Source organism: Dendropsophus ebraccatus, chromosome 9 (genome assembly GCF_027789765.1).
Source record: "Dendropsophus ebraccatus isolate aDenEbr1 chromosome 9, aDenEbr1.pat, whole genome shotgun sequence".
In the NCBI taxonomy this organism is placed as follows: domain Eukaryota; kingdom Metazoa; phylum Chordata; class Amphibia; order Anura; family Hylidae; genus Dendropsophus; species Dendropsophus ebraccatus.
The window spans coordinates 65,928,890-65,956,060 of NC_091462.1; the positions used below are offsets into that span (position 1 = coordinate 65,928,890).

The 27,171-nt window shown below is 44.0% G+C and overlaps 1 protein-coding gene across 3 annotated transcripts in view; it reads right to left on the reverse strand.

Moving 5' to 3' along the window:
* ANKRD44 (ankyrin repeat domain 44) overlaps positions 1-26,783 on the reverse strand; it is a 552,838-nt gene extending 526,055 nt beyond the window's left edge. For all 3 annotated transcript variants that reach the window (XR_011364562.1, XM_069983563.1, XM_069983562.1), the window contains exon 1: positions 26,669-26,783. Coding sequence is in view for 2 of the 3 variants with exons in the window: in XM_069983563.1 (XP_069839664.1) it covers positions 26,669-26,695 (27 nt within the window). In the remaining variant the exon portion in view is untranslated. The remainder of the gene's footprint in view (positions 1-26,668) is intronic.
* Between the last annotated feature and the right edge of the window lie 388 nt (positions 26,784-27,171).

Below are 27,171 nucleotides of genomic sequence, written 5' to 3' on the forward strand. Positions count from 1 at the left end.
TTACCTGGCACAGGTTTATTATCGTTTTATCTCAATTAATGCAGGAATCTAATGTCCAAGGTTTCAGGGTGAGGAAACCTTTGGGAAAGCTCAGTCACTTTTATGTATGTGTATCCTGCAAGATTCCACATCCAGATGGAAGGAATTTATTTTTGTTTGTAGATAGCATCTTCTGTAATGAGTTACAATGACAATACAATGTCTTAAGCAGATGGTGCTTGCTTCTAAGTATGCGTGTAACCCCACATTTGGCTTCCCGATCCATGGCCCCTCCACGCTTGCAGAGGAGCATTAGACTTTGCCAGAGATGGATGTTCTTTCTAATAATACTCTATGTACCATGAGAATCCACCTGAATAGATTGGGGACACTGAGGAAGGACTCTTCCTTACAGAAAGGTACAATCTCTGCCCCAGTTTGAAAAGGAGAAGGAAATCCTCCCTTGTTCCCCATTCTATAAAAGTTTCCAGCATTGAAGGTACTGGAAGAAATGATGGATCAGTCACTAAAAGGGATCATCCATCTCAGAGGTCTTGTGGATGGGGACAAAGAAGCTTGTGACTAAAGCTTCTCTGGCAGCAACCGTGGGTTTACCTTATGATGCCATATTCTCGACAGTTTCCGATCCAAAGAAAGTAAGTTGTTGGTGAACGTCCATAGATCTACAGTTCTAAGCAAAGAAGGTTCCATATGGAGAACATATGCTCTGTGCTCCCCCTCCCTAAAGGAGACTAACCATGCTAGTTGTGAGAGACTCGTATCTACATGTACCTGGCTACAGAGAAGACAGCATATTCCTGGCTACAGAGAAGACTGCATATTCCTTTGCATCTTTCTGAAATCACCTCCGCTCCCTTTACATTCACTAAGGTTACCTGCCGGGCCTGGGATGACATATATCCTAAGATAAGAAGGTAAGTAGGTGGGACACTCTTCTATGTTATGTCAGCTGTAGTCACCATCTGGAGAGAATCCAAGATCACCATTGTCTCCTTCCGGCACGAGTGATTGTTAATTGTCAAAAACTTACAGTACTATATTTTCACCTACCCGTAACCATTCCTGGGTCAGGATTCCTAGAACTCCCCAATTGGTGTCCCTTCACCCAATGATGTGAAGGTCTCATGACGTCTTCAAGCAACAAATTGAATAGGCAGGTTGGCATATGTATCCCCTTGCAGCAGATGCTGTCAGTATGGGACCAAAGAATAAACAGCCTACATTGGGTTATGGTTTATACCCACAGATACAAGGGCCTCAACATTTTCTTCAGTCAGTGGCAGACCAATCTCTCCCTCAAAGTGGGTGGAGGCAACCACCGATCCATCTAAGAAAGGGTGATACAGGCGAAGAAGACTTTGTTCCTAACAGAAGTGGCTGTCATCCAACATGTGAGAGATGAGTGCGGTAAGTGAGCTCCAGTCCACTTCAGCACATCAATCTATGGGGAAGCTATCGGAGTAAGCTCAAGAATGCATCTACTGTGGTGCATATCGATCTTCAGAGCTGCATGTGATCAGTAGCATTACTGTTAAAAGCAGAAGCTGTTTTTGCATGGACCAAGAGATCTATCCAGCAACAAGGCAAGTCACAATACCTTAATTTAAAAGGCTAAAGCCATGATATTACCCTGACAGAAGAATGGTCTCAGGACCAGGAGATGTTCTAGTGAATCGCCAGATATTACAGCTACCCATTGGTCCCATGGCCATTTCGGCTAAAACCAGGATGCATGGTTTTAACTCCTAAAAACTACTGTGGACAACAATAAGTAGAAGTCTTATAAAAAGACAATGCAGGATCAATCTCATTAATCCTGAGAGCCACAGATTGGCCCAAGAGGTCATTGTGGTAATTGTTGTCCTCTCCTGATGAATATGTCCAAAGGGACATTTTGGAGACATCCCCAGATTCCTCACCTACTGCCCCATGAGGACGGATTATGTCTGGCAAATCACAAGATATTATGGCGACCCTTACGTGGACCTAATGGCCATTTCGGATAACGCCAGAATACGTGGTTTTTACTCCCTAAAACTGCTAGGGACGAAAACCGTAGTAGTCTTGTAAGGACAAAACTGAATCATGCCTCATTACTTCTAATAGCTCAAGAAGGCATGGTTGTTCTCTCTTGATGCATGTGTCCAAAAGGACATTTTGGAGACTTCCCCAGAATCCTCACTTACTGTCACAGAAGGGCAGATTGTGTCTGGGTCTGGACCACCTATGATTGACGGCCTGAAGATTGACAGGCCTGATGAGCTGAGGCTTTTTAGAATTGGTGGTAAACATGATTCTGCTATTAAGAGCAGAACCCACAAAGAGAACGTCCCTGAGGGTTAAGGACATTGTCTATCCTGGTGTGAAGAATTGGACTTCTCCCATATCACTGTCTATAAAGGCGATCCTTCGATTTCTCCAGGATGGGTTTGAGAATGGGCTGAAGCTGCGACCGTCAAAGTACATGTCTCTGCTCTTTATGCTCTTCCAGACAGCTGACTGTCCCATAAATCCCTAATACAGAGATTTATTAAAGCTACGCAAAGGATTAAAGCAACTGTAATGGATTCAACTCCCAGTTGGGATCCGGGACTCGTCCTTCATCACCTTGCACGGCTCCGTTTTGAGTTATCTTTATTTGAGTTAAAATACCTGACCCTCAAGGTATGCTTCCTAGTAGCTATTACATCTGCTAAACGCAGGAGTATGTTCAGACATTAGGAGCCACTGAACCATATCTTGTTATCCTTCAGGTCTTTGTCTTTTACCCTTAAGGTTCCTTCCTTATCCAACATTACTCAGCAGATTGAGTTACCTGTTTTTGCCTAAATTCCTCCAATGAGGAAGCATTCCAACCGCACTCTTTGGTTGTGGGTGGAGCCTTGAGCCTGCACGCTCTGGTTGTGGGCGGAGCCTTGAGAGTTTATTTAGTGAGAACCAGAGAAATCAGAAGATTTTATCTGTATCTTTTTCAGAAAGGAACAAGGATTGGAAGTCCTCAAAAGCCACTTTATCCAGATGGATACGGTAGACTCTTGTGTGTTACCAAGAGATGAGAGTCCAAGTACCTGAATCCATTAAGGCCCTTACCAGAAGGGCAATGTCTACATCCTGGGTGGAGGAGATGTGCATTCTCATTGATCAGTTATGCAGAACTGCATTGTGGTTTTCTTATACTTTTGGACATTAGAACCTCTGGGCAACCAATCTTGGTAAACCTGTTCTCATGTTGTATGACCTGTTCTCATGCTGTATGATTCTCCCACCCTTTATGTGATCTTGCTATATCCCCATTATGTGCTGCTGCTTAGGACGTAAGGGAAAGGGAATTTTATACTCACCGTAAATTCTCTTTCCTGTAGTCCGAAGCAGCAGCACAAACTAACCCTCCCTATAAAAGTTTATGCATCATACCTTGAGTGTTTTGGGTCATGTTTTCCTAGATCGTTAGAAGTACACAAGGAGGCTGGGTCAGTATAGGGCCTTATAGGCGGGGCAATTAACTCTTTATTGCTTGTTACCATCTGTCCTATCATTGCAGGAAGATAGAATCTTCCCCATTATGTGCTGCTGCTTCGGACTACAGGAAAGAGAATTTACGGTGAGTATAAAATTCCACTATATACTATAGAGGTAAATTTAGTATATTTCTTTGCAGAATGTGGACGTACTCCAGTAACCCCATGTCTGTGTGAACCTGTCAATAGAGCCTGAACCCCAGGCAATGATTTTTTCATAGTGATAGGTGTTATTTAGGGAATCAATGAGATCCTGTATTCCTGGAATTGTGTCTGTTTTCCAATGTCTGGCTAATATGATCTTAGTGTGGATATAAAATAGGCAGATCAGTCTCCTATATTTTAAAGGGAAACAGTCTGTATTTAGGAACAGTAGTGTTTGATGTGGGTTGTGTGTGATACCAATATGTAACACCGTATTTAACAGATGAAGGCTCTTAATCCAATATTCGGTGATTTTTGGACATGACCATAAAATGTGATACAGATCCCCTTTTCCCCCGCAGTCTCTCCAACATGTATCAGTAGCTCCATCATACATTCTGGCTATTCTGTCTGGCTTATAATACCATCTGGTTATGGTCTTATAGGCCGACTTAACCTGAGATGTGCATTTCAACATTTTATGAATAGTTTTAAAAGCTTGTGTCCTCTCAATATCTGAAAACTGCAATCCCAGATCCGTTTCCCATCCCTTTCATAATATAATCTCAAATGCCTTTCATGGGTTGGCTGTATCAACACAATAAAACTGGATATCCTCCCATGTTTTTTGTATATATTCCAACACTTCTAATTCCTGTCCCCAATTGCTTCTTCTTCCAAATGAATAGGGCAATGAATAAATTCATCTGGGGCACGGTACGCCCACGTACTAGGTTTAAAACACTCTGTTCATCTAAATTTGATGGAGCTGACTTCAAAGGGGAACTCCGGATAAGAAAAACTTGTTTTCTATAAAAAATACATTAAAAGTTATATAGATGTGTCTATATAATGTATTACAGTATCTGTGCGGTTCTTCCACACTGGTAGTTGATAGAAATATAGGAAGTAAAAAAAACTGGGATAGACAGGTAAGTAATGCTATATGCTTCTGCAGAAGTTTCATTTTTTTAACCTCTACCTGGAGTTTCCCTTTAAAGCTTACTACAGAGCATCAGTGTTGTCCCTGATGGTTGATTGGTATAGATGAGGGAACCCTAAACAGTAGAAGGTGTGTCACAGGTGTGTTACTAGGTCTTTATACACCTGGACAAAGTAACTCAAGTTCACACAGAAGGGGATGAAAGAGAGTGTATAAAGTGTTTTCCTGGCTAGGTGTCCCTGTATTGTTTATTATTTACTGTGCCAAGAACAGCTGTAGAAGCCACATGTTATGCTACATGTTACGTTTTGTGCAATAACAGGTGCAGGCACTTCTCTTCTTCATATCTTTTCTCTTCTCTCTTACCCACACACAGCCCCACCGACCACACACTAGCTAAGGTCCCATATAAAAAGGAGCTAGTTCCTGGTGGGAGGGCTTTTTGGTGTCAGTAAAATTGGGGAAACAGGGCACAGTTCCTGCTGTGGTAAAGCCAGGGTCTGGCTTAGGCCAGGACCCTTGTCAGGGACCAAAGAGACTTTTCCTTTTCTATGTCAGTTACTACAGCTAGCATGCAGTGCTAGAACTTTAGGAGGGAGTGACATCTTTTGAGGAAACATTGTCCATGCCAGGGATACCTTCAACAAGACACAGGGCAGTAATCCTGAAGCTAGGTACTAACCCCAGTAGGACAAATAGTAGGACAAAAAGCTAAAGTATGTTACTGTAACAGCTATTCTGGGAAAACTTGGAAAGTCAAACCCAGTTGCAGAGTCTTGAGACCTTGTACTACCCTACTAGGACAGGAATCCAACATTAAAGGGCAAAAGGCGGTCAGATCACAGAATCTATACATTTCTTCTACTTCTGTTCTCCACTACATTATCCCAGCAGAGTACATTGCTACATGGAGAGGGCCCTCAAGGGGTTCCTCTTTGCTGTTACAACTTCTCACTACTACCTCTTACCTGCACCTGTATTTCCAAAAGTGTTCTTAACTTGTAGGGCACTGAACTTCTTACCAGTAAACCAAGTTTTCAAGGTTAAGCTATTGGACTCCAGCCTATTTGTTGCACCTTCATCTATACACCTGTTCACACTTGGGTTATGCTCAACCTTAACCCCTTAACGACCGCGGGTGTATATTTACACCCTGCGGTAAGTAAGGGTGTTAAGAGCGAGGCCGCACGGAAACCCCGCTCTAAACTGCCGCAATTCCGGGTGGCACATGTAGCCCGGGACCGTGGCTATTAGCGGGCACGGTCCGATCGCCGCGGCCGCTAATAAGGTAATCAGATGCAGCTGTCAAAGATGACAGCTGCATCCGATGACCGGATCCAGCGCTTCCCTGGTTTCTAGTGGCGGAGATCGCTCCCCCAGGACGTTGTCCCGGAGGAGCGATCTCCGTGTCTGGTGCTGGCCGGGGTCTGCGCCAAGATGACACTGATCCTGGCTCGGCACTCGTTTGTTTTCGGCTGCAGCAGCCGAAAGCAAACGAGTGCCGATCTCATTGATCTTTGCTGTATAAGTATACAGCAAAGATCTCAATAAGAGATCAGTATACTTATACTAGAAGCCCCTCTGGGGGCTTCTAGTATATGTATAAAAATTTTTTTAAAAAGTGATGTTTTCAATAAAAAGCCTCCTCCCCTAATAAAAGTCTGAATCACTCCCCTTTTCCCATGCTATAAATAAAAATAAATAAATAAACATGTTTGCTATCGCCGCGTGCATAATCGCCTGAAATCAAGATATTGATAGAAAGTAAACATCATGGCGCGAAAAATGACACCTCACACAGCCCCATAGAGCAAAGGATAAAAGCGCTGTAAGCATGGGAATGGAGCGATTTTAAGGAACATATATTTGTTAACAATGGTTTGAATGTTTTACAGGCCATCACATACAAGAAAAGTTATACATGTTATATATTGTTTTAATCGTAACGACTTGACGGACATATATAACATGTCAGTTTTACCCCCGGGGCGAATGGCGTAAAAACAAATACCCCCTAAATAAACAAAATACTTTTTCTTTTTTCCATTTCAACACACATTGAATTTTTTCCTGCTTTTGCAGTGTACTTTATGAAAAAATTCAGCCTGTCATTGCAAAGAACAATTAGTGGCGCAAAAAATAAGGGCTCATGTGGGTTTCTAGGTGAAAAATTGCAAGTGCTATGGCCTTTAAAGCACAAGGAAGAAAAAACGAAAACGCAAAAAAAAACGAAATTGGCCCGGTCCTTAAGGGGTTAAGGGCAGTGCCCATTTGTCCAGGGGTGGCTTCCAACACCACTTATGGCCACTGTGACATGTCCCCAAGTGACCCTACACCCTCACAGCAGCACCAACACCGCATAGCTACCCCGGTATACGGCAGCATGACTTATCCCCTTGGTCCCCAGCCTCTCTTCCATGGATAGATAGACACCACATTCATCATCACAACTTACTGTTACTTTTCTGAGTTTATGGTATAGGTTGGTCATACCATCGGCTCTTTCACAGGAGTACCTCTTTTAAAGGGGTATTCCACCTAGGAGCTAAAAAATGAAATGCTCCCAAACCTAGCTTACTCACCAATTCCCCCTGTGTATTTTGAGCCATCTCCCATCTTTCTAGCTACTGCCGTTCCTGGGTTACAAGTTTTTCTAAAAGCCGGTCTATATCCAAGATGGTGCTTGCCAGGAAACTACATTTCCCATCCTGCAGTGCTTCTTGATTAGATCATTCATGTACCCGCCTTCATAGCTTTGTTTCTTGCTTTGTTTCTTGCCCACTGCTTGTCATTACTTGCCATTACTATTATGTACACTGTGCAAATGAAGCTGCAACTGCAAGCTGCAACCTGACAGAGCAGACCAATCCCTGACAATAGTAATAAGTGAAATTATTATAAAATATAGTATTATAAGCCTGCTGGCATTACTCCTGCAACACCACCTGGCAATACCCCTGCAACACCTCCTGGCAGTACTCATGCAACACCTCCTGCCATTACTCATGCAACACCCAAGAAATTGTAAACAAATTACTTTATCATTTTTTTGATTTAACATTTAGACCCCTCAATTTAGAAACCCATCTACCCTCGCAACATTTCCAATTCCAACTTATACTGAATGTGTGTGAAAACTATACCAAATCAGCAGAGAAACTGAGAACTACCAATTGGTTTGACTTTATTGCTCTCTCTCCCCAAAAAGCCCATACCTAGAATTTATGCACATAGACTCCCATCTTCAATTCCAAACCTCAGTGTCTTTCTTGTGGGAACAAGAACTACGCCTCTCATACTCAGCGGAACAGAGTATTTATTGTGACACATTCTCATGGTTTCTCTGCCTGTATACGCTTTCAAGAGGACTTGTTTAAATTATTAAAGTGGTACAGAACCTTTTTCTTCTTATTCGATTATGGTATCGTGCCCGATGATTGATGCTGGAGATGTGGTAAAGATAGAGGAATGCTTTCGCACATATGGTGGTTTTTTGTTTAAATATGTCCCTTTTGGGAACAAATCATCAATCTGCAATCTGTTCTTTAAACCTCCAGGTCCCTCTCCTGATATTACCCCAGAATTAATACTGCTTTGGTCTTCCTCCCCTTCGTATTACCCACAAAGGGCCTCTTTATTCACTTACCTAATAGCCCCAGCCAAAATGTTAATACCTGTTATGGCACCTTTTTCAATCTACCATTTTCTATTTTCTTAGTTATAGATGGATCTGTTGTGTTTTTATATTATCTGGCTTATTATGTTTCTCTGCTGGCCTCTAATTCTTTCCCATGTGTACATCATTTTTATATTTGTGCACTTTTCAATAAAAAGAGATTTAAAGAAAAAGACCTCATATGGAACTGTAGGTGAAAAAAAAGAAAGAGCTGTGGTGTTTTAAAGACATGGAGATAAAAACAAAAATTTGTTTGGTCCTCAAAGGGTTAAAAGGAAAGCCATTTTGCACACTTCACAGAGGTCCACAGGCGTATGCTTGCTTGGCATAAAAAGTCTTTTTAAGGCAGTATGCATAGCCACATGGCAACATAGATGGTTGTGACCACCATGGACATTATTTGTGGGTACAAAGCTAAAAAAGACATCAGTAAGTCTTGGACATCCATGACCCAGTTTTTGCCCTTACTTCCATTTCCAATTCCATTTCGGTATGTACCCACAAGACCCACCATTTCAACTGATCCAGATGTCTATCAAAGGCCATCATTATTCGGCGTTTGTCACCTTTATTGCACGTGGCCACTTGCATTCACATTTACACTCACACTCACACCTCATTTTCCTCCTTTTAACACTTGGGCTTCAAGAACTGATTATTTACTTGCCCATCTACATCATTCCTCTTGGCAGGCACTATTGTAACTTGATAATAAATATTATTTCCTATACCTTTTTAAAGGCACTATTCCAGAATAAATAAATTTCAACATTCCTGCCATGCTAACAGTGTACATATACAGACATTTTTTCTGTTTTGGGGTCCTTAGGCTGTCCTGTTTTAGCTCAATACATAAGCTCGTGTATATGGGTTCAGAGAAGTTGCCAAACCCAGACTTAAATTTGCAGCTCGCTTATCTGTACTCATTACTGCATCAGAGCATTACTGCATCAGATCATTATTACATAAGGCCAATACTACAAAAGGTCACGGTGTCAGATTATTATTACATTGGGACATTACTACTGTACATAAGCTCATTACTTTATCATTATGTAGTCAGAAATCTGATATACTGTAGTAATGATCTGACATAGTTATGATCAGGGCCAGTCTGCTCCAGGCCCCCGCGCACTCCCTGCATCGGCGCCCACCCAGGACCTACGACCCTAGATGCCACAAAGCTCTGGGCACCACTCTTCCGCCCTTACTGATGTCCTCAGCGCCGGGGGTAGGGAGGCTGAAGGTTAATGCAGGGGGACATTATTATTAGTATATGGGGGCAATGCAGGGGGACATTATAACTATATGGAGGACTATGCGGGGGACATTATAACTATATGGGGAATGCAGGGGGACATCATGACTATATGGGGGACTATGCGGGGGACATTACAACTATATGGGGGCAATGCAGGGGGGACATTATAGCTATATGGGGGACTATGCAGAGGGACATTATAACTATATGGGGACAATGCAGGGGGACATTATAACTATATGGGCGACTATGCAGGGGGACATTATAACTATATGGAGGACAATGCAGGGGGACATTATAACTATAGGGGGACATTATTATTAGTATATGGGGCAATGCAGGGAGACATTATAACTATATGGGAGACTATGCAGGGGGACATTATAACTACATGGGGGACAATGCAGGGGGACATTATTATTAGTATATGGGGGCAATGCAGGGGGACATTATAACTATATGGGGGACTATGCAGGGGGACATTATAAGTATATGGGGGGACAATGCAGGGGGACATTATAACTACAGTGGTACCTTAGGCCGTCCTGTTTTAGCACAATACATAAGCTCTTGTATATGGGTTCAGAGAAGTTGCCAAACCCAGACTTAAATTTGCAGCTCGCTTATCTGTACTCATTACCGCATCAGAGCATTACTGCATCAGATCATTATTACATAAGGCCAATACTACAAAAGATCACTGTATCAGATTATTATTACATTGGGACATTACTACTGTACATAAGCTCATTACTTTATCATTATATAGTCAGAAATCTGATGTAGTAATGATCTGACATAGCTATGATCAGGGCCAGTCCGCTCCAGGCCCCCGCGCACTTCCTGCATCGGCGCCCACCCAGGACCTACGACCCCAGATTCCACAAAGCTCTGGGCACCACTCTTCCGCCCTTACTGATGTCCTCAGTGCCGGGGGTAGGGAGGCTGAAGGTTAATGCAGGGGGACATTATTATTAGTATATGGGGGCAATGCAGGGGGACATTATAACTATATGGGGGACTATGCGGGGGACATTATAACTATATGGAGGACAATGCAGGGGGACATTCTAACTATACGGGGGACATTATTATTAGTATATGGGCCAATGCAGGGGGACATTATAACTATATGGGGGACTATGCAGGGGGACATTATAACTACATGGGGGACAATGCAGGGGGACATTATTATTAGTATATGGGGGCAATGCAGGGGGACATTATAACTATATGGGAGACTGTGCAGGGGGGCATTATAATTATTTGGGGGACTATGCAGGGGGACATTTTTATTAGTATATGCGGCAATACAGGAGGACATTATAACTATATGGGGGACTATGCAGGGGGACATTTTTATTAATATATGCAGCAATGCAGGGGGACATTATAACTATATGGGGGACTATGCAGGGGGACAATATAATGATATGGGGGACAATGCAGAGGGACATTATAACTATATGGGGGCAATGCAGGGGGACATTATAAGTATACGAGGGACAATGCAGGGGGACATTATAACAATATGGGGGACAATGCAGGGGGACATTAAAACTACAGTGGTACCTTGGTTTAAGAGTAACTTCGTTTAATATCGTTTTGGTTAGGAGCTCACAGTTTTAAAAAATTGGGATTTGGTTTTAGAGCATTGCTTTGGTTTAAGAGCTCCTTGAACTGGGTGGGAGTGTGAGTGGAGGAGGCGCAGGGTCTGCATAGTGTGGTCTACAGCACTGTACTCTGACGCAGGGGAAAATTATAGCTATTAGGGGGACTATGCAGGGGGACATTATAACTATTAGGGGGACTATACAGGGGGACATTTTTATTAGTATATGCGGCAATGCAGGGGGACATTATAACTATATGGGGGACTATAAAGGGGGGCAGTATTATTAGGATATGGGGGCAATGCAGGGGGACATTTTTATTAGTATATGCGGAAATGCAGGGGGACATTATAACTATATGGGGGACAATGCAGAGGGACATTATAACTATATGGGGGACAATGCAGGGGGACATTATAATTATATGGGGGACAATGCAGGGGGACATTATAATTATATGGGGGACAATGCAGGGGGACATTATAACTATTTGGCGGCAATGCAGTGGGACATTATAAGTATATGAGGGACAATGCAGGGGGACATTATAACTACAGTGGTATCTTGGTTTAAGAGTAACTTGGTTTAAGATCGTTTTGGTTTATGAGCTCACAGTTTTTAAAAATTGGGATTTGGTTTTAGAGCATTGCTTTGGTTTAAAAGCTCCCTGAACTTGGTGGGAGTGTCAGTGGAGGAGGGGCAGGGTCTGCATAGCGTGGTCTACAGCACTATACTCTGACGCAGGAAGTCTTCCTCACCTTTCAAATCATAGTAGATCCACTTCAGGCTGGGGCTTCCATCAGGGGACAGGACTATGAAGGTAATCTCTCCATAGCTGTAACCCCTCTCTCCCCGGACAGAGAGTGCTGCCCTACTGTGACATTGTAACTATATGAGGACAATGCATGGGGATATTATTACTTTATGGGGGACAATGCAGGGGGATAATATTACTATATAAGGGACAATGCAGGGGGACATTATTATTAGTAAATGAGGGCAATGCAGTTATAAATATATTTTATATAAATATATATATGAGTCGCACACAGACGCCATAGGACAGTATGTTAACAGCATTTGACAAGTGAAAATAACCATTTAACAGAAAATGGAAAATGTCTGAATAAATCTTATACAATAAAAAAGTATTACTATAAAGCAATCAGTAGAACAGGAAAAGTAAATCTATAAAGAAGAGAAAGATAAAGATTGTGACAGTTGGAGTGCTCCCAGGGTCCCCTTTCGGGTGGTCATGCAGGGGGACATTATAACTATATGGGGGATAATGCAGGTGGACACTTTTACTATATTAGGGACAATGCAGGAGGACATTATTTCTATATGTAGGATAATGCAGGGGGACATTATTACTATATGGGGACAATGCAGGGGGACATTATTACTATATTTGGGCAATGCAGGGGTCATTATTACCATATGGGGACAATGCAGGGGGACATTATTACTATATGGGGGACAATGCAGGGGGACATTATTACTATATGGGGGCAATGCAGAGGGACATTATTACTATATGAAGGACAATACAAGGGACATTATTATTAGTATATGGGGGCAATGCAGGAGGACATTATTACTATATGGGGCCAATGCAGGGGGACATTATTGCTATATGTGGGGCAATGCAGGGGGGCATTATTAGCATATGGGGGACAATGCAGGGGGACATTATTGGTATATGTGGGGCAATGCAGGGGAGCATTATTATTAGTATATGTGGGGCAATGCAGGGGGACATTATTAGTACATGTGGGGCATTGCAGGGGGGCATTATTATTACTATATGGAGGTAATGCAGGAGGACATTATTACTATACGGAGGGTACAGCAGGAGGACATTTTTACTATATGGAGGCCCACCAGTGGTATTATTACTATATGGGGGCACAGCAGAACAGGGGGTATTATTACTATATGGGGGCACAACAGGGGATCCTGCATATAGGAGGCAACCCAGATACCTACTGACTTTTGTGCACCAAACAGCAGATTACTATACTATAGTTTGGGAGCCTATAAGGAGGGGAAAGTTGATAGGAAGTTGCTAGAAATGTGTGGAAGCCTAAGATGTTTGTCTGCCAGGTTCTGACGAAACGAATTGTAGCTGCAAGAAGTCATCATGGTGCTCTGGGCCAGATGGAGAGGAAAAAGAAAGTGACACCGTAGATCAAAGATGACGTCACCTGTGAGTCACCGAATGATCTTTTTGTATATTTTGTATTCAGTACAACATTATTTGGTAGGGGTGCAACAGTCCTATATGCCGTGATACACACAATGCTTCTTCCTAGTAACCCAAATCTTAATAAAAGCCCCCCTTCCTTCCCAGGGCTAAACTGAGTGATTATTGCACTAGATCACATACAGGAGGGCATATTTAATTAGCTTTGCAATGAAGGTCAATGAGACGTACCAGGCTGTACAACATGTAAACAAATGCAATACATTTGGGATATATCTGCACAAGGCACGATTTAATTGAAAGCTATCAATTAAATGTTCATTTATCTGACAGCAATCTCTCCTGATTCCCCCAATGAACATTCAAAGATGCAGTCTGAGTGTATTGCTTTATGGTGTGTTTACACATATGAAGTTCTCAGCAGATTCGATGATGCAAGTTTTGCCGTGAAATCAACACAATCAATAACACTTTAACCTCTCCACTATTGCCAAAACCAATCAGCTGTCTAAAAACACCAGGGACATAATGGTAGAGCAGCACAAGGCTGGGATGGGCTACAGAACAATGGGCAAGCAGCTTTGTGAGAAGGCAACAACTGCTGGCGCCATTGGAAGAAACACAATATGACTCTCAATCTTTCTTGGTCTGGGGCTGCATGCAAGATCATACCTCATGGGGTGAGGATAATTCTGAAAAAGGTCAGCAAGCAGCCCAGTACTACATAGGAGGGCCTTTATACAATTTATGCAAATGCAAGATTTCCTGATAAAATAAAAAATAACTATTTCCAATACATTAATGCCAACTCCAGCATGCAGGCAAAGTAACCAAACTATGGAAGTACCAATCAAACCATAAATGTGCATTGAATTCATACATTGAAGTAATCCAATAAACACATAAAAAATCTGCAATTCTTTAAAAATAAATCAACAATAAACAACTTAAGTTAAGTAGCTGGAAAAAGTTCAATAATCATTTATGGAAAAAAATAAATGAATAAAAAAAAATATATATCTATATCATAAAAATAAAAAGTCTGTCTGTCTGTCCCATATAGACTTCCAAACGCCTCAACCATTTGACCCCAAATTTGGCACACAGATACATTGGATGCCCGGGAAGGTTAGAGCGAAGGTCCCGTCCTTGCCAAATGTACAGGAGAGGAGGGGGGTGCGGAAGACCGCCCCATAGAAATGAATGGGAAAATCTCCATACTGCACACACAGGTGACATAATTAGCTGCAGCTGCCCAGCAGTAAACAGCAGTTGGGAGCCTTAGCAACCAATAGGATTACAACTTCTATTTTCACAGGGAGCTGTGGTTGCTAGGGCAGCTGCCTCAAAACATCCACAGAAGTAACTGGTAGACCCCCTACTTCATTTATACAGTACATGTATACAGGACCCCCTACTCCATCTATACAGTACATGTATACAGGACCCCCTACTCCATCTATACAGTACATGTATACAGGGCCGTATTACCAGCTGCTGCTGCCCTAAGCACTAAACCTGAGGACGGCCCATCTTCACTCACTAATTAGCATCAGAATAAATCGGTAGGTAATAGCTCCAGACGTCACATTTAACACCACCATATTAGACCTGACCAATACCGCCATACTGTGACTGGATAACACTGCCATACCAGACCTGACCAATACCACCACACTGTGACTGGATAACACTGCCATACCAGACCTGATGAATACCGCCATACTGTGACTGGATAACACCGCCATACCAGACCTGACCAATACCACCACACTGTGACTGGATAAAACCGCCATACCAGACCTGACCAATACCACCACACTGTGACTGGATAACACCACCACACCAGACCTGACCAATACCACCATACCGTGACTGGATAACACTGCCACACCAGACCTGACCAATACTACCAAACCCCCCTTCAAAAAGACACTACATTTTTCTGGCAAGTTTGAACAGGAGGTGGAAGACTAGAAAAAAAAAAAAAAAAAGTTGTTTCCTTCCCCCTGCTCCCTGTTGCTGCCCCCATGCAAGGTGCTGCCCTAGACAGACCAAGAGTGCCTAATGGTAAATACAGTCAGTATCCTCCTCCACTCCAAGGCGGGTAAAACAGGCCAAGTCCAAGAAGTAATAGTGATATAAAATATCATAAAATTTATTAAAATAATTATGCCAGCGACACAACGTGTTTCGAGACCGGTCCGGTCTCTTTATCAAGTGTCTAAAAAGGATTAGTCTGGAGTGGCTGCGGTTCATTCACATGCTATCAGTAAGAGTTGTGACTTAAATCAGCACAACCTACTCAGGTGAGAGTTCTGTGTGCTTACTTTCACCACTTCAGCCCTGTCTGAATTACGCTATGGAGCGCTGTCTTATATTTTGTTTCTAGTAATGGTAAATACGACCCTGCACGTATACAGTACACTACAGGTATACAGGACCCCAAAACTATACACTACAGGTGCACGGGACCTCCACCAACTATATACTACAGGTATACAGGACCCCAAATTATACACTACAGGTATACAGGACCTCCACCAACTCTATACTACAGGTATACGGCCCCCCCCCACGAACTCTATACTACAGGTATACAGGACCAAAAACTATACACTACAGGTATACAGTAACAGCACCAAATATATACTACAGGTGTACAGGACCCTCAAACTATACAGTGCAGGTATACAGGACCCCCAAACTATATACTACAGAACACTTCAGGTATACAGGACCCCAAAACTATACACTACAGGTATACAGGACCTCCACCAACTATACACTACAGGTATACAGGACCTCCATCAACTATATACTACAGGTATACAGGACTTCAAAGTATATACTACAGGTATACAGGACCTCCTGTATACCTCCTATACGCTACAGGTATAGAGTAACCCAAAACTATACACCACAGGTATACAGGACCTCCATCAACTATATACTACAGGTATATAGCACCCCCACCAACTCTATACTACAGATTTAAAGGATCCCAAACTATACACTACAGGTATACAGGACCTCCACCAACTATATTTTACAGGTATACAGGACCCCAAACTATACACCAAATGTATACAGAACCCCAAAAATATACACTACAGGGATACAGGACCTCCTCCAACTCTATACTACAGGTATACAGGACCCCCAAACTATACACTACAGGTATACAAGACCTCTACCCACTATACACTACAGGTATCCAGGACCCTCAAACTATAAACTACGGGTATAGAAGACCTCCACCAACTATACATTACAGGTATAGAGTACCTTCACCAACTATATATTACAGCTATACAGGACCCCCAACTATACAGTACAGGTATACAGGACCTCTACCAGCTATACACTACTGGTATATAGGACCTCCCTCAACTATACACTACAGGCATACAGCCCCCCCAACTACACAGTACAGGTATAGAGGACGGATGTTTGAAGTTTTTAGTTTATTTCTAATGTGCATAAGCTACAATTTACATAAACAGTGCAGAACTGTCGGGTATATAGGGGCATATAGGGCTACTGGCAATTTCCACTTAAACAAAAAAACAAGGACATACTGTAGATTGGCCTTCTGGGCACCTTAGAATAAATTTAATTAACACACTGACACTTTATACCCGGGCAGCGCCGGGTACATTTTCTAATATATATACATATCTCATAAAAATGAAAGTCTGTCTGTCTGTCTGTTGCGTATAGACTTCCAAACGCCTGAACCGTATGACCCCAAATTTGGCCCACAGATACATTGGGTGCCCGGGAAGGTTATAGTGAAGGTCCCGTCCCTGCCAGATGTACAGGAGGGGAGGGGGAGGGGGAAGAGCGGCGCTCCATAGAAATGAATGGGAGAATCTCCACACTGCACACACAGGTGATATAATTAGCTGCAGCTGAAACAGCAGTTGGGAGCCTTAGCAACCAATAGGATTACTACTTTCATTTTCACAGGGAGCTGGAATCTGATTGGTTGCTAGGGCAGATGCCTCACAACAGATCCACAGAAATAAATAGAGTAAGGCTGCCTGCACACCTACCGGATCAGCAGCCGATTTTAGCGTAACTTACACTGATAGAGGCCGCCATTATCCCGCCCGCACAGACTGCTGTTGCAGATGGTGCAGGCTCCCCTCCAGTGTGTTCAGTGATGTGCTGCTCTCTCCTCACAGCTCTGGACGCTGCATACACCGCTCCAGCTTGCTTCGGAGGGGACGTCGAGAGCCGTGAGGAGAGAGCTGTGCCCGGCAGCAGCAGCAGCACAGCGCTAAAAACACTGCAGGGGAGCCTAGGGTTGAATGACACTGGATCCGCAGCGGACTTCGCTGCGAATTCACAGGGTGAAATCCGCTGCGGATCCGGTAGGTGTTAAGGCACCCTAGCAGTGTACGGTGTATATACAGTGTATACAGTAAGGGGCTTACCTGCTAGGGGGAGGTGTTGGGGAATGTATACAGTAAGGGGGTGTTAGGGAATGTATACAGCATGGGGGCTACCTGGGGGGGTGTATACAGCATGGGGGGCTACCCAAAGGGGGAGTGTATACAGTACGGGGGCTATTTGCAAGGGGGGCAGTGTATACAGTATGGGGGCTATTTGCAAGGGGGGCAGTGTTTACAGTATGGGGGCTACCTGCAGGGGGGAGTGTATACAGTATGTGTGTGTGTGTGTGTGTGTGTGTGTGTGTGTAAATGTGTGTGTGAATGTGCATGTGTGTATTTTACAGTAGATATATGCTGGGGTGGGCTGGTTTTTTAGGTGCTCACTGTGTGTGTGTGTGGGGGGGGACTGACTGGTAAAGTGGGTCTTTGCTGAGGGATGGGGTATGGGTATCTTCTATTAGGAGGTCAGTATCACCAACAAAGATGCTGTTTGGGGGTATCAGGTGATGTCCACCATTACAGGGTGCACCATGCTTTATACTGTAGGTCACCTCCCTTGATCAAATGCAGTAATCCTCTACTGGGCACTCTGGAGGATTACTGCATTTGATCAAGGGAGGAGACTTATAAAGCATGGTGAGGGTACAGCGATTATGTGGATCCCATGCTTTATAGATCATCATCATCTCTCCATCTCATTCATTGAATAACGACCGCAGAGAACCTGTTAGTTCACACAATGTAGTGTGTGGCTCCGGCCGTACGCTCCATTGTGTGCAGCGGTGAATTTGGATGTGGTGCGTACATGGGTGGACCCGCACCCAAATTTAGAAGGAATGAACATCATCCAGCCAGTACTGCAGTTACTTGATGATCTTCAGTAACACCAGCCGCTCTGTGATCCATCTGGGTCACAGAACGGCCCGTGTTATACATAGTGTGCAAATGGCCTAAGGCACAGAGACAGGGGGAATGATGGTAACTGGTCACACAGCTGGTACCAGTGGCATAGCTACCGCGGTCACGGCGGTCGCCGCCACGACCTGGCCCGCCACGAAGGGGGCCCGAGGGGCCCTGAGGCCCTCCCGATCAATCACTCTCCGTCTTCCACCGGCTGCTGCTTCCTGTTCCAGCGCCCAGGGAGCTCTGGGATGCGTGCGCTGCCAGGGATAAGACGCAACACCCCTGGCAGCCGCGCAGCCAAGGACAGACCAGGAGGAGAGAGGATCAACGTGGGAGCGCGTTGTCAGGTGAGTTAAGTTTTGTTTTGTTTTTTCTTTTATCAGCCTGCACGGGGGGGGGGGGGGGAGAGGGGGACATCTATGAGGGTGGGGGGAAAGAGGGACATCTATGAGGGGGGGGGGAGAGGGGGACATCTATGAGGTTGGGGGGTAGAGGGGGACATCTATGAGGGTGGGGGGAAAGAGGGGGACATCTATGAGGGTGGGGGAAAAGAGGGGGACATCTATGAGGGTGGGGGGAGAGGGGACCATCTATAAGGGAGGCGGTAGAGGGTGCCATCTATATGGAGGGGGGAGAGGGGGCTATCTATAAGGAGGGGGGAGAGGAGGCCATCTATAAGGGAGGCGGTAGAGGGTGCCATCTATATGGAGGGGGGAGAGGGAGCCATCTATAAGGGAGGGGAGAGGGGGTCATCTATAAAGGAGTGGGGAGAGGGGGCTATCTATAAGGGAGGGGTTAGAGGGTGCCATCTATATGGAGGGGGGAGAGGAGGCAATCTATAAGGGAGGGTGGGGGGAGAGGGGGCCATCTATAAGGGAGGGTGGGGGGAGAGGGGGCCATCTATAAGGGAGGGTGGGGGGAGAGGGGGACATCTATGGGGGGGAGGGGGACATCTATGAGGGGGGGAAGAGGGGGACATCTATGAGGTTGGGGGGTAGAGGGGGACATCTATGAGGGTGGGGGGTAAAGAGGGGGACATCTATGAGGGGGGGGGAAAGGGGGACATCTATGAGGGTGGGGGGAGATGGGGACATCTATGAGGGTGGGGGGAGATGGGGACATCTATAAAGGGTGGGGGGAAAAGAGGGGGACATCTATGAGGGTGGGGGGAGAGGGGACCATCTATAAAGGAGTGGGGAGAGGGGGCCATCTATAAGGGAGGGGTTAGAGGGTGCCATCTATATGGAGGGGGGAGAGGAGGCAATCTATAAGGGAGGGTGGGGGGAGAGGGGGCCATCTATAAGGGAGGGTGGGGGGAGAGGGGGCCATCTATAAGGGAGGGTGGGGGGAGAGGGGGCCATCTATAAGGGAGGGTGGGGGGAGAGGGGGACATCTATAAGGGAGGATGGGGGGGAGAGGGGGCCATCTATAAGGGAGGGGGGAGAGGGGGCATCTATAAGGAGGGGGAGGGGGAGAGGAGGCCATTTATAAGGGAGGGGGTAGAGGGGGCCATCTATATGGAGGGGGGAGAGGAGGCCATCTATAAGGGAGGGTGGGGGAGAGGGGGCCATCTATAAGGGAGGGTGGAGGAGAGGGGGCCATCTATAAGGAGGGCAACATGGGGGGAGAGGGGCCATCTATTTGGGGGGGCAACATAGGGGGAGAGGGAATACACAGAGGGGGGCATATATTATTAGGGGGTGACATAGAGTCAGGGCTACCCACTAAATGAGGATGTAAAGGGGACAGTACAGATGTGCAGTGTGTAGAGAGATGAGGATGGTGCAAGAGTGAGGAGACTAATATGTTTCTCTGGCAGATTCTGTGGATTCGTGGAGAAGAAGATGAAAAGGAAAGAACTCTGATCAGAAAAGACGTCTCCTGTGAGTCACCTGATATAACTGCACTGTAATGTATATGGTGTACAGAACCTGTGTAGTGCTGGGGCCACCTCTATATGACTGGATGAGGTGATTTAGTATACTGGTGATTTAGTATACTAGATTTGGTCAGTAACAATATGGTGGTGATGGTAGTGGTTGTGGTGTGGCGGTAATCTTTTCTTCCTATATACTGGTATTACTGGTAATATTGGTCTCAGTATACAGGATTTGGTTGGTAACAGTATGGCGGTAATATGTACAGTGATAATACTTTCTCTTCCAATATGCTGGTGTTATTAGTAATATCTGTCTTGGTGTGTGTATGTGTATATATATAATATGTATACACACACACCAATAGCATCACTTGGTCGTGAAAGGAGGGGGGCCCAAGTTGGCCTCTCGCACCAGGGACCAGGAGACATTAGCTACGCCCCTGGCTGGTACATGTGTTTGCATGCAGTATACGCACTGCTGGTACCTACTATGCAGTACATACACTGTCCGCATATATGTTTATGTGTCATACAGTGACTGCTGGTATATTTTTATGTGTGTGGTATATTTATAGCTAATATATACCTATATGTGTGGTATAATTGCTGCTAGTATATATGTAGGTGTGCAGTTGATCACTAATTATTGGGGGGGGGGGGGGCATTTTAATTTTAGCCTCAGGCAGCAGAAAGGCTAGAATCGGCCCTGGAGTGTATACAGTACGGGGGTTACCTGCGGGAGGTGGGGGGAGGTTATACAGTACGGGGGTTACCTGCAGTGGGGGGGGGGAGTGTATACAGTATTAGAAACTTTGAAACCTCTTCTGTGTTGTCCTCACCAAGGATGAAAGGTAGTGCCTAAGAGGGCCAGATTGTGATGATGCAGGATTGCGTATGCACTTATTATTTTAAGCTGCAGGTTTTCTGCACACACACCTTACTTATGGTCTATGGTCTCGGACCCCCAAAGTACACACTTCAGGTATACAGGACCCCAGAACTATACACTACAGGTATACAGGACCTCCACCACCTATACACTACAGGTATACAGGACCTCCACTAACTATCAATGTTGTATATAACCAGGCTCAGCATAACACTACCAATGTTGTACATAACCAGGCTGTATACTGTATAAGGCTAGGTTCACACTATGTAACTGTGCGGCTGTATTTTTTATGCGGCTGTAAATGTGCGGATGAAACTCCGGCCGTGGGAAAAAATAGACATGCGGCTCAAAACATACGGTCATTTACTTGGAAATCTGGTTCAACTAAAAATAACAAATAAAATCTTAAGAAAGTGATGCAAACACCTCTGGATGCATCTGGGAAAGCAGGGAACACAGTTTACATGAATTGCTATTACCGGGGTTTGCGATCCTCTGAAGTATGCCGATGTCTCTCATGGTTGATATATTAAAATAATAAAACACATTTTCGTTGTAATAAAGTGCCTTTCGTTGTTCAATAATTAAATTTAAACTAATCCATCATTTTGCAAATAAATATACTGTTAAAATAAATAGATATATAAATAAATGTATATTTATATATATATTTATTTTTTGACAGTATATTTAATTGCACAATGATGGATTCGTTAGAATTAAATTATTGACCAACGAAACTGAATTTATTTAATCGAAAATGTGTTTTCTTAATTAAATATTAATTAGTACAGGAAGCTCCATAAGCCGTTAATTCATATTGCCGGCAAAAGAGCTTTCTGTACTAATCATCACTTTACTTTAATGAAAACATCAAATGTTTCTTCTAATTATGTTATCACAATAGCATTATTAGAGGAAACATTTAGAATTATATGTGCGCTCAGCTGATTGGCTGATCGGCTCAGCGCACATATAATGAGCCGGTCCGCAGCACAGTGACTTCATTGTGCTGCGGACCAGCGAAGAGGCAACATCGGGGTGAGTATAGAGCTCTCCCCACCCCCTCCCCAGCACTGCACCCCTCCCAGCAAGGAAGGGGGGGTCAGTTAACCCCTTCCTTGCTGGGATGGGTGCAGTCTGACATCAGTCTGGCCCCCAAAGGGTTAAGGGGGATGCAATACATCCTCCCTTAACCCCTTGGGGGCCAGACTGTAAGCAGCGATCTGTAAAGATGCTGCATACTGTAAGGTGCACAACACCGCTCACAATGATGGGTGTTGTGCTCCTGTTTGTGTGTTTTTTGTGTGTTTCTCCCTTTTTGTTTTTCAGATATCGGTATCCTGTGGATTACGTCGGATTACGTGAACTACGTCGATGACCAGCGTTTTTTTAATGTTTTTTTTTTTAATAAAATGGTCAATGAGGGGTGTGGGGGTGTTTTTATTTGAATAAAATTTTTTTTTAACTTGTCTCTTGTCTTTATTTCTTTACTTTATAGACTTAGTAGTGGAATCCGTCTAATAGACGGAATCCATTACTAAGTTGGGGCCTAGTGTTAGCCGGTATAAAATGGCTAACACTAACCCCCTATTATTACCCCAGTACCCAATGCCACCAGGGGTACTGGGAAGAGCCGGGTGCCAGTGGTCCCGGAGCGTCAAAATTGGCGCTCCTGGACCGGGCGGCAGCAGGCTGGTAAGATTTAGGCTGGGGAGGGCCTAAACCAATGGCTCTTCCCACCCTGGTGTTACCAGGCTGCTGTCGTTTGGTTTTTAACCCGGCTGGTTATAAAAATAGGGGGGACCCTATGCGTTTTTTTTTTTTTTAATAAATAAATATAAAACTGCTAATGTTGTATATAACCAGGCTCTGTATACAGTCTGATCACATGACATCTCAGTTTGGCTATTAGGTATTTAGGATGTTTAAAGTTTTTAATTTATTTTTAATGTGCATAAGCTACAATTTACATAAACAGTGCAGAATTGTCAAGGTATATAGCGTATAAAGAGATATATAGGGCTCCTGGCGATTTCCACAAGGGCATAGATTTACCTCCTGGGCGACCTTGGAAAAAATCTAATTAACACACTGACACTTTATACCCGGGCAGCGCCTGGTACATTTTCTAGTATATATATCTATATCATAAAAATGAAAGTCTGTCTGTCTGTCCCAAATAGACTTCCAAACGCCTGAACCGTTTGACCCCAAATTTGGCACACAGATACATTGGGTGCCTGGGAAGGTTTTTGCAAAGGTCCCGTCCCCGCCAGATGTACAGTAGAGGAGGGGGAGGGGAAGAGTGGCGCCCCATAGAGATGAATGGGAAAATCTCCACACTGCAAACACAGGTGATATAATTAGCTGGAGCTGCCCAGCAGTTGGCAGTTGAGAGCCTTAGCAACCAATAGGATTACTGCTTTCACAGGAAGCTGGAATGCGAATGGTTGCTAGGGCCAGCTGCCTCACAACAGATCCACAGAAATAACTGGTAGACCCCCTACTCCATCTATACAGTATATGTATACAGGACCTCCTACTCCATCTATACAGTACATGTATACAGGACCCCCTACTCCATCTATACAGTACATGTATGCAGGACCCCCTACTCCATCTATATAGTACATGTATACAGGGCCCCCTACTCCATCTATACAGTACATGTATAAAGGACCCCCTACTCCATCTATACAGTACATGTATACAGGACCCCCTACTCCATCTATACAGTACATGTATACAGGGCCCCCTACTCCATCTATACAGTTATACAGGGCAGTATTACCAGCTGCTGCTGCCCTAGGCACTAAACCCCATCCTCACTCCCTAATTAGCATCAGGATAGGTAGGTAATAGCTCCAGACCTCACATTTAACACCGCCACACCAAGCCTGACCAATACCGCCACACTGTGACTGGATAACACTGCCATACCAGACCTGACCAATACCGCCATACTGTAACTGGATAACACAGCTATACCAGACCTGACCCTTACTGCCATACTATGACTGGATAACACCACTATACCAGACCTGACCAATACCGACACACTGTGACTGAATAACACTGCCATACCAGACCTGACCAATACCGCCATATTGTGATTGGATAACACCGCCATACCAGACCTGACCAATACCGCCATACTATGACTGAATAGCATCGCTATACCAGACCTGACCAATACTACCATACCCCCCCTCGAAAAGACACCAGATTTTCTGAACAGGAGGGTACTGCGCCTCTGCAAGGTGCTACCCTAGGAACCAGACCATGGGTGCATGATGGTAAATAAGACCCTGCAGGTATACAGGACACTACAGGTATACAGGACCCCAAAACTATACACTACAGGTGCACTGGACCTCCACCAACTATATACTACAGGTATATAGGACCCCAAACTTTACACTACAGGTATACAGGACCCCAAAACTATAAACTACAGGTATACAGGACCTCCACCAACTATATACTTCAGGTATACAGGACCCCAAACTATACACTACAAGTATACAGGAACTCCACCAACTATATACTACAGGTATATAGGACCCCAAACTATACAATACAGGTATACAGGACCCCAAAACTAAACACTACAGGTATACAGGACCTCCACCAACTCTATACTACAGGTATACAGCACCTTCACCAACTCTATACTACAGGTATACAGGACCCCCAAACTTTAAACTACAGTTATACCGGACCTCCACCAACTATATACTACAGGCATACAGGACCCCAAACTGTACACTATGGGTTTACAGAAACCCAAAACTATACACTACAGGTATAAAGAACCTTCACCAACTCTATAATACAGGTATACAGCACCCCCACCAACTCTATACTACAGGTATACAGGACACCAAACTATACACTACAGGTATACAGGACCACAAAACTATACACTACAGGTATACAGGAACTCCACCAACTATATACTACAGGTATATAGGACCCCAAACTTTACACTACAGCTATACAGGACCTCCACCAACTCTATACTACAAGTATACAGCACCTTTACCAACTCTATACTACAGGTATACAGGACCCCCAAACTTTACAATACAGGTATACAGGACCTCCACAACTACATAATATAGGTATACAGGACCCTCAAACTATACACTACAGGTATACAGGACCCCCAAACTATATTCTACAGGTATACAAGACCTCCACCAACTATACACTACAGGTATCCAGAACCCTCAAACTATAAACTACAGGTATACAAAACCTCCACCAACTATACATTACAGGTATACAGCACCAACTATTTACTACAGATATAAAGGACCCGCGAACTATACAGTACAGGTATACAGGACCTTCACCAACTATACACTGCTGGTACACAGGACTTCCCAAACTATACAGTACAGGTATACAGCCCCCCCAACTATACACTACTGGTATACAGGACCTCCCTCAACTATACACTACAGGTAAACAGCCCCCCTCAACTACACACTACAGTTATACAGGACTCCCCCAACTATACACTATAGGTATACAGCCCCCCCCACCCCCCAACTATGCACTACAGATATGCGGGACCCCTAAAAACTATACACTGTAGGTATACAGAACCCCTCTAACTATGCACTACAGGTATACACTAATTCCACTGATGAAACAATACCTTTAGATTGGCCTCCTGGGCACCTTAAAACAAATCTAATTAACACACTGACACATATAAATAGTTGAATGAGGCATCACTCCAATATTCAGTGATAAACGATAATTTAATCACCCATCAATTTGCAACGTTTCAATCTCTCATTGAGATCTTTATCTTTTCCAAATTTGTGGATTTGAAAGCCTGGATCTGGCTACCTGACTTCGTGCACCCGCTTGAGTTTTGAGCCACATGGTGCCGTTCAGCATTTTCACATATCTTTCTGTTTACTTTACTTGCATCAACTAGAAATGCATGTTAAATTATATATGCAAGATATGTAATGGCTGTTATTGGAAAATATACTTTTACATGTAAAAGAAAATTATTTTATTCTCTAGACTCTGTTTTACTTTTTCTCCTTAGTGCTGGTGATAAAAAGAAAAAAAGGGCATCACAGCCAGTACCCTCCCATCTTACTGCCATTGCACTAGGGCTACTTATCAAAATTCACAACACGGCCTATTCTGCTTAACATTACAAATAATAATAATCGACTAATGTTTGGTAGTTGTAAGTACCCACCTGGTCTGTAAGTTTTATGTCAGCCATTGTAAAAAAATGAACCAGGATGATCACATACAAAGTCTGCTCACAAAATGATATTCAGAGGGAACTGCTAGAGAAAACCTTGCATCTGCATCTGTTCTTCCTGCAAAGAAAGAGGAAGTACTAATAATATATAGCCCACAGCTTCACAGAAGAGTGAGAACTGTTTTGTATTCAGATATTTGTGGAAATAATGCCATCTCCTGGCTGAAAATATGTGTAAAAATTTACATATATATATACAGTATATATATATATACACTCACCGGCCACTTTATTAGGTACACCATGCTACTAACGGGTTGGACCCCCTTTTGCCTTCAGAACAGCCTCAATTCTTCGTGGCATAGATTCAACAAGGTGCTGGAAGCATTCCTCAGAGATTTTGGTCCATATTGACATGATGGCATCACACAGTTGCCGCAGATTTGTCGGCTGCACATCCATGATGCGAATCTCCCGTTCCACCACATCCCAAA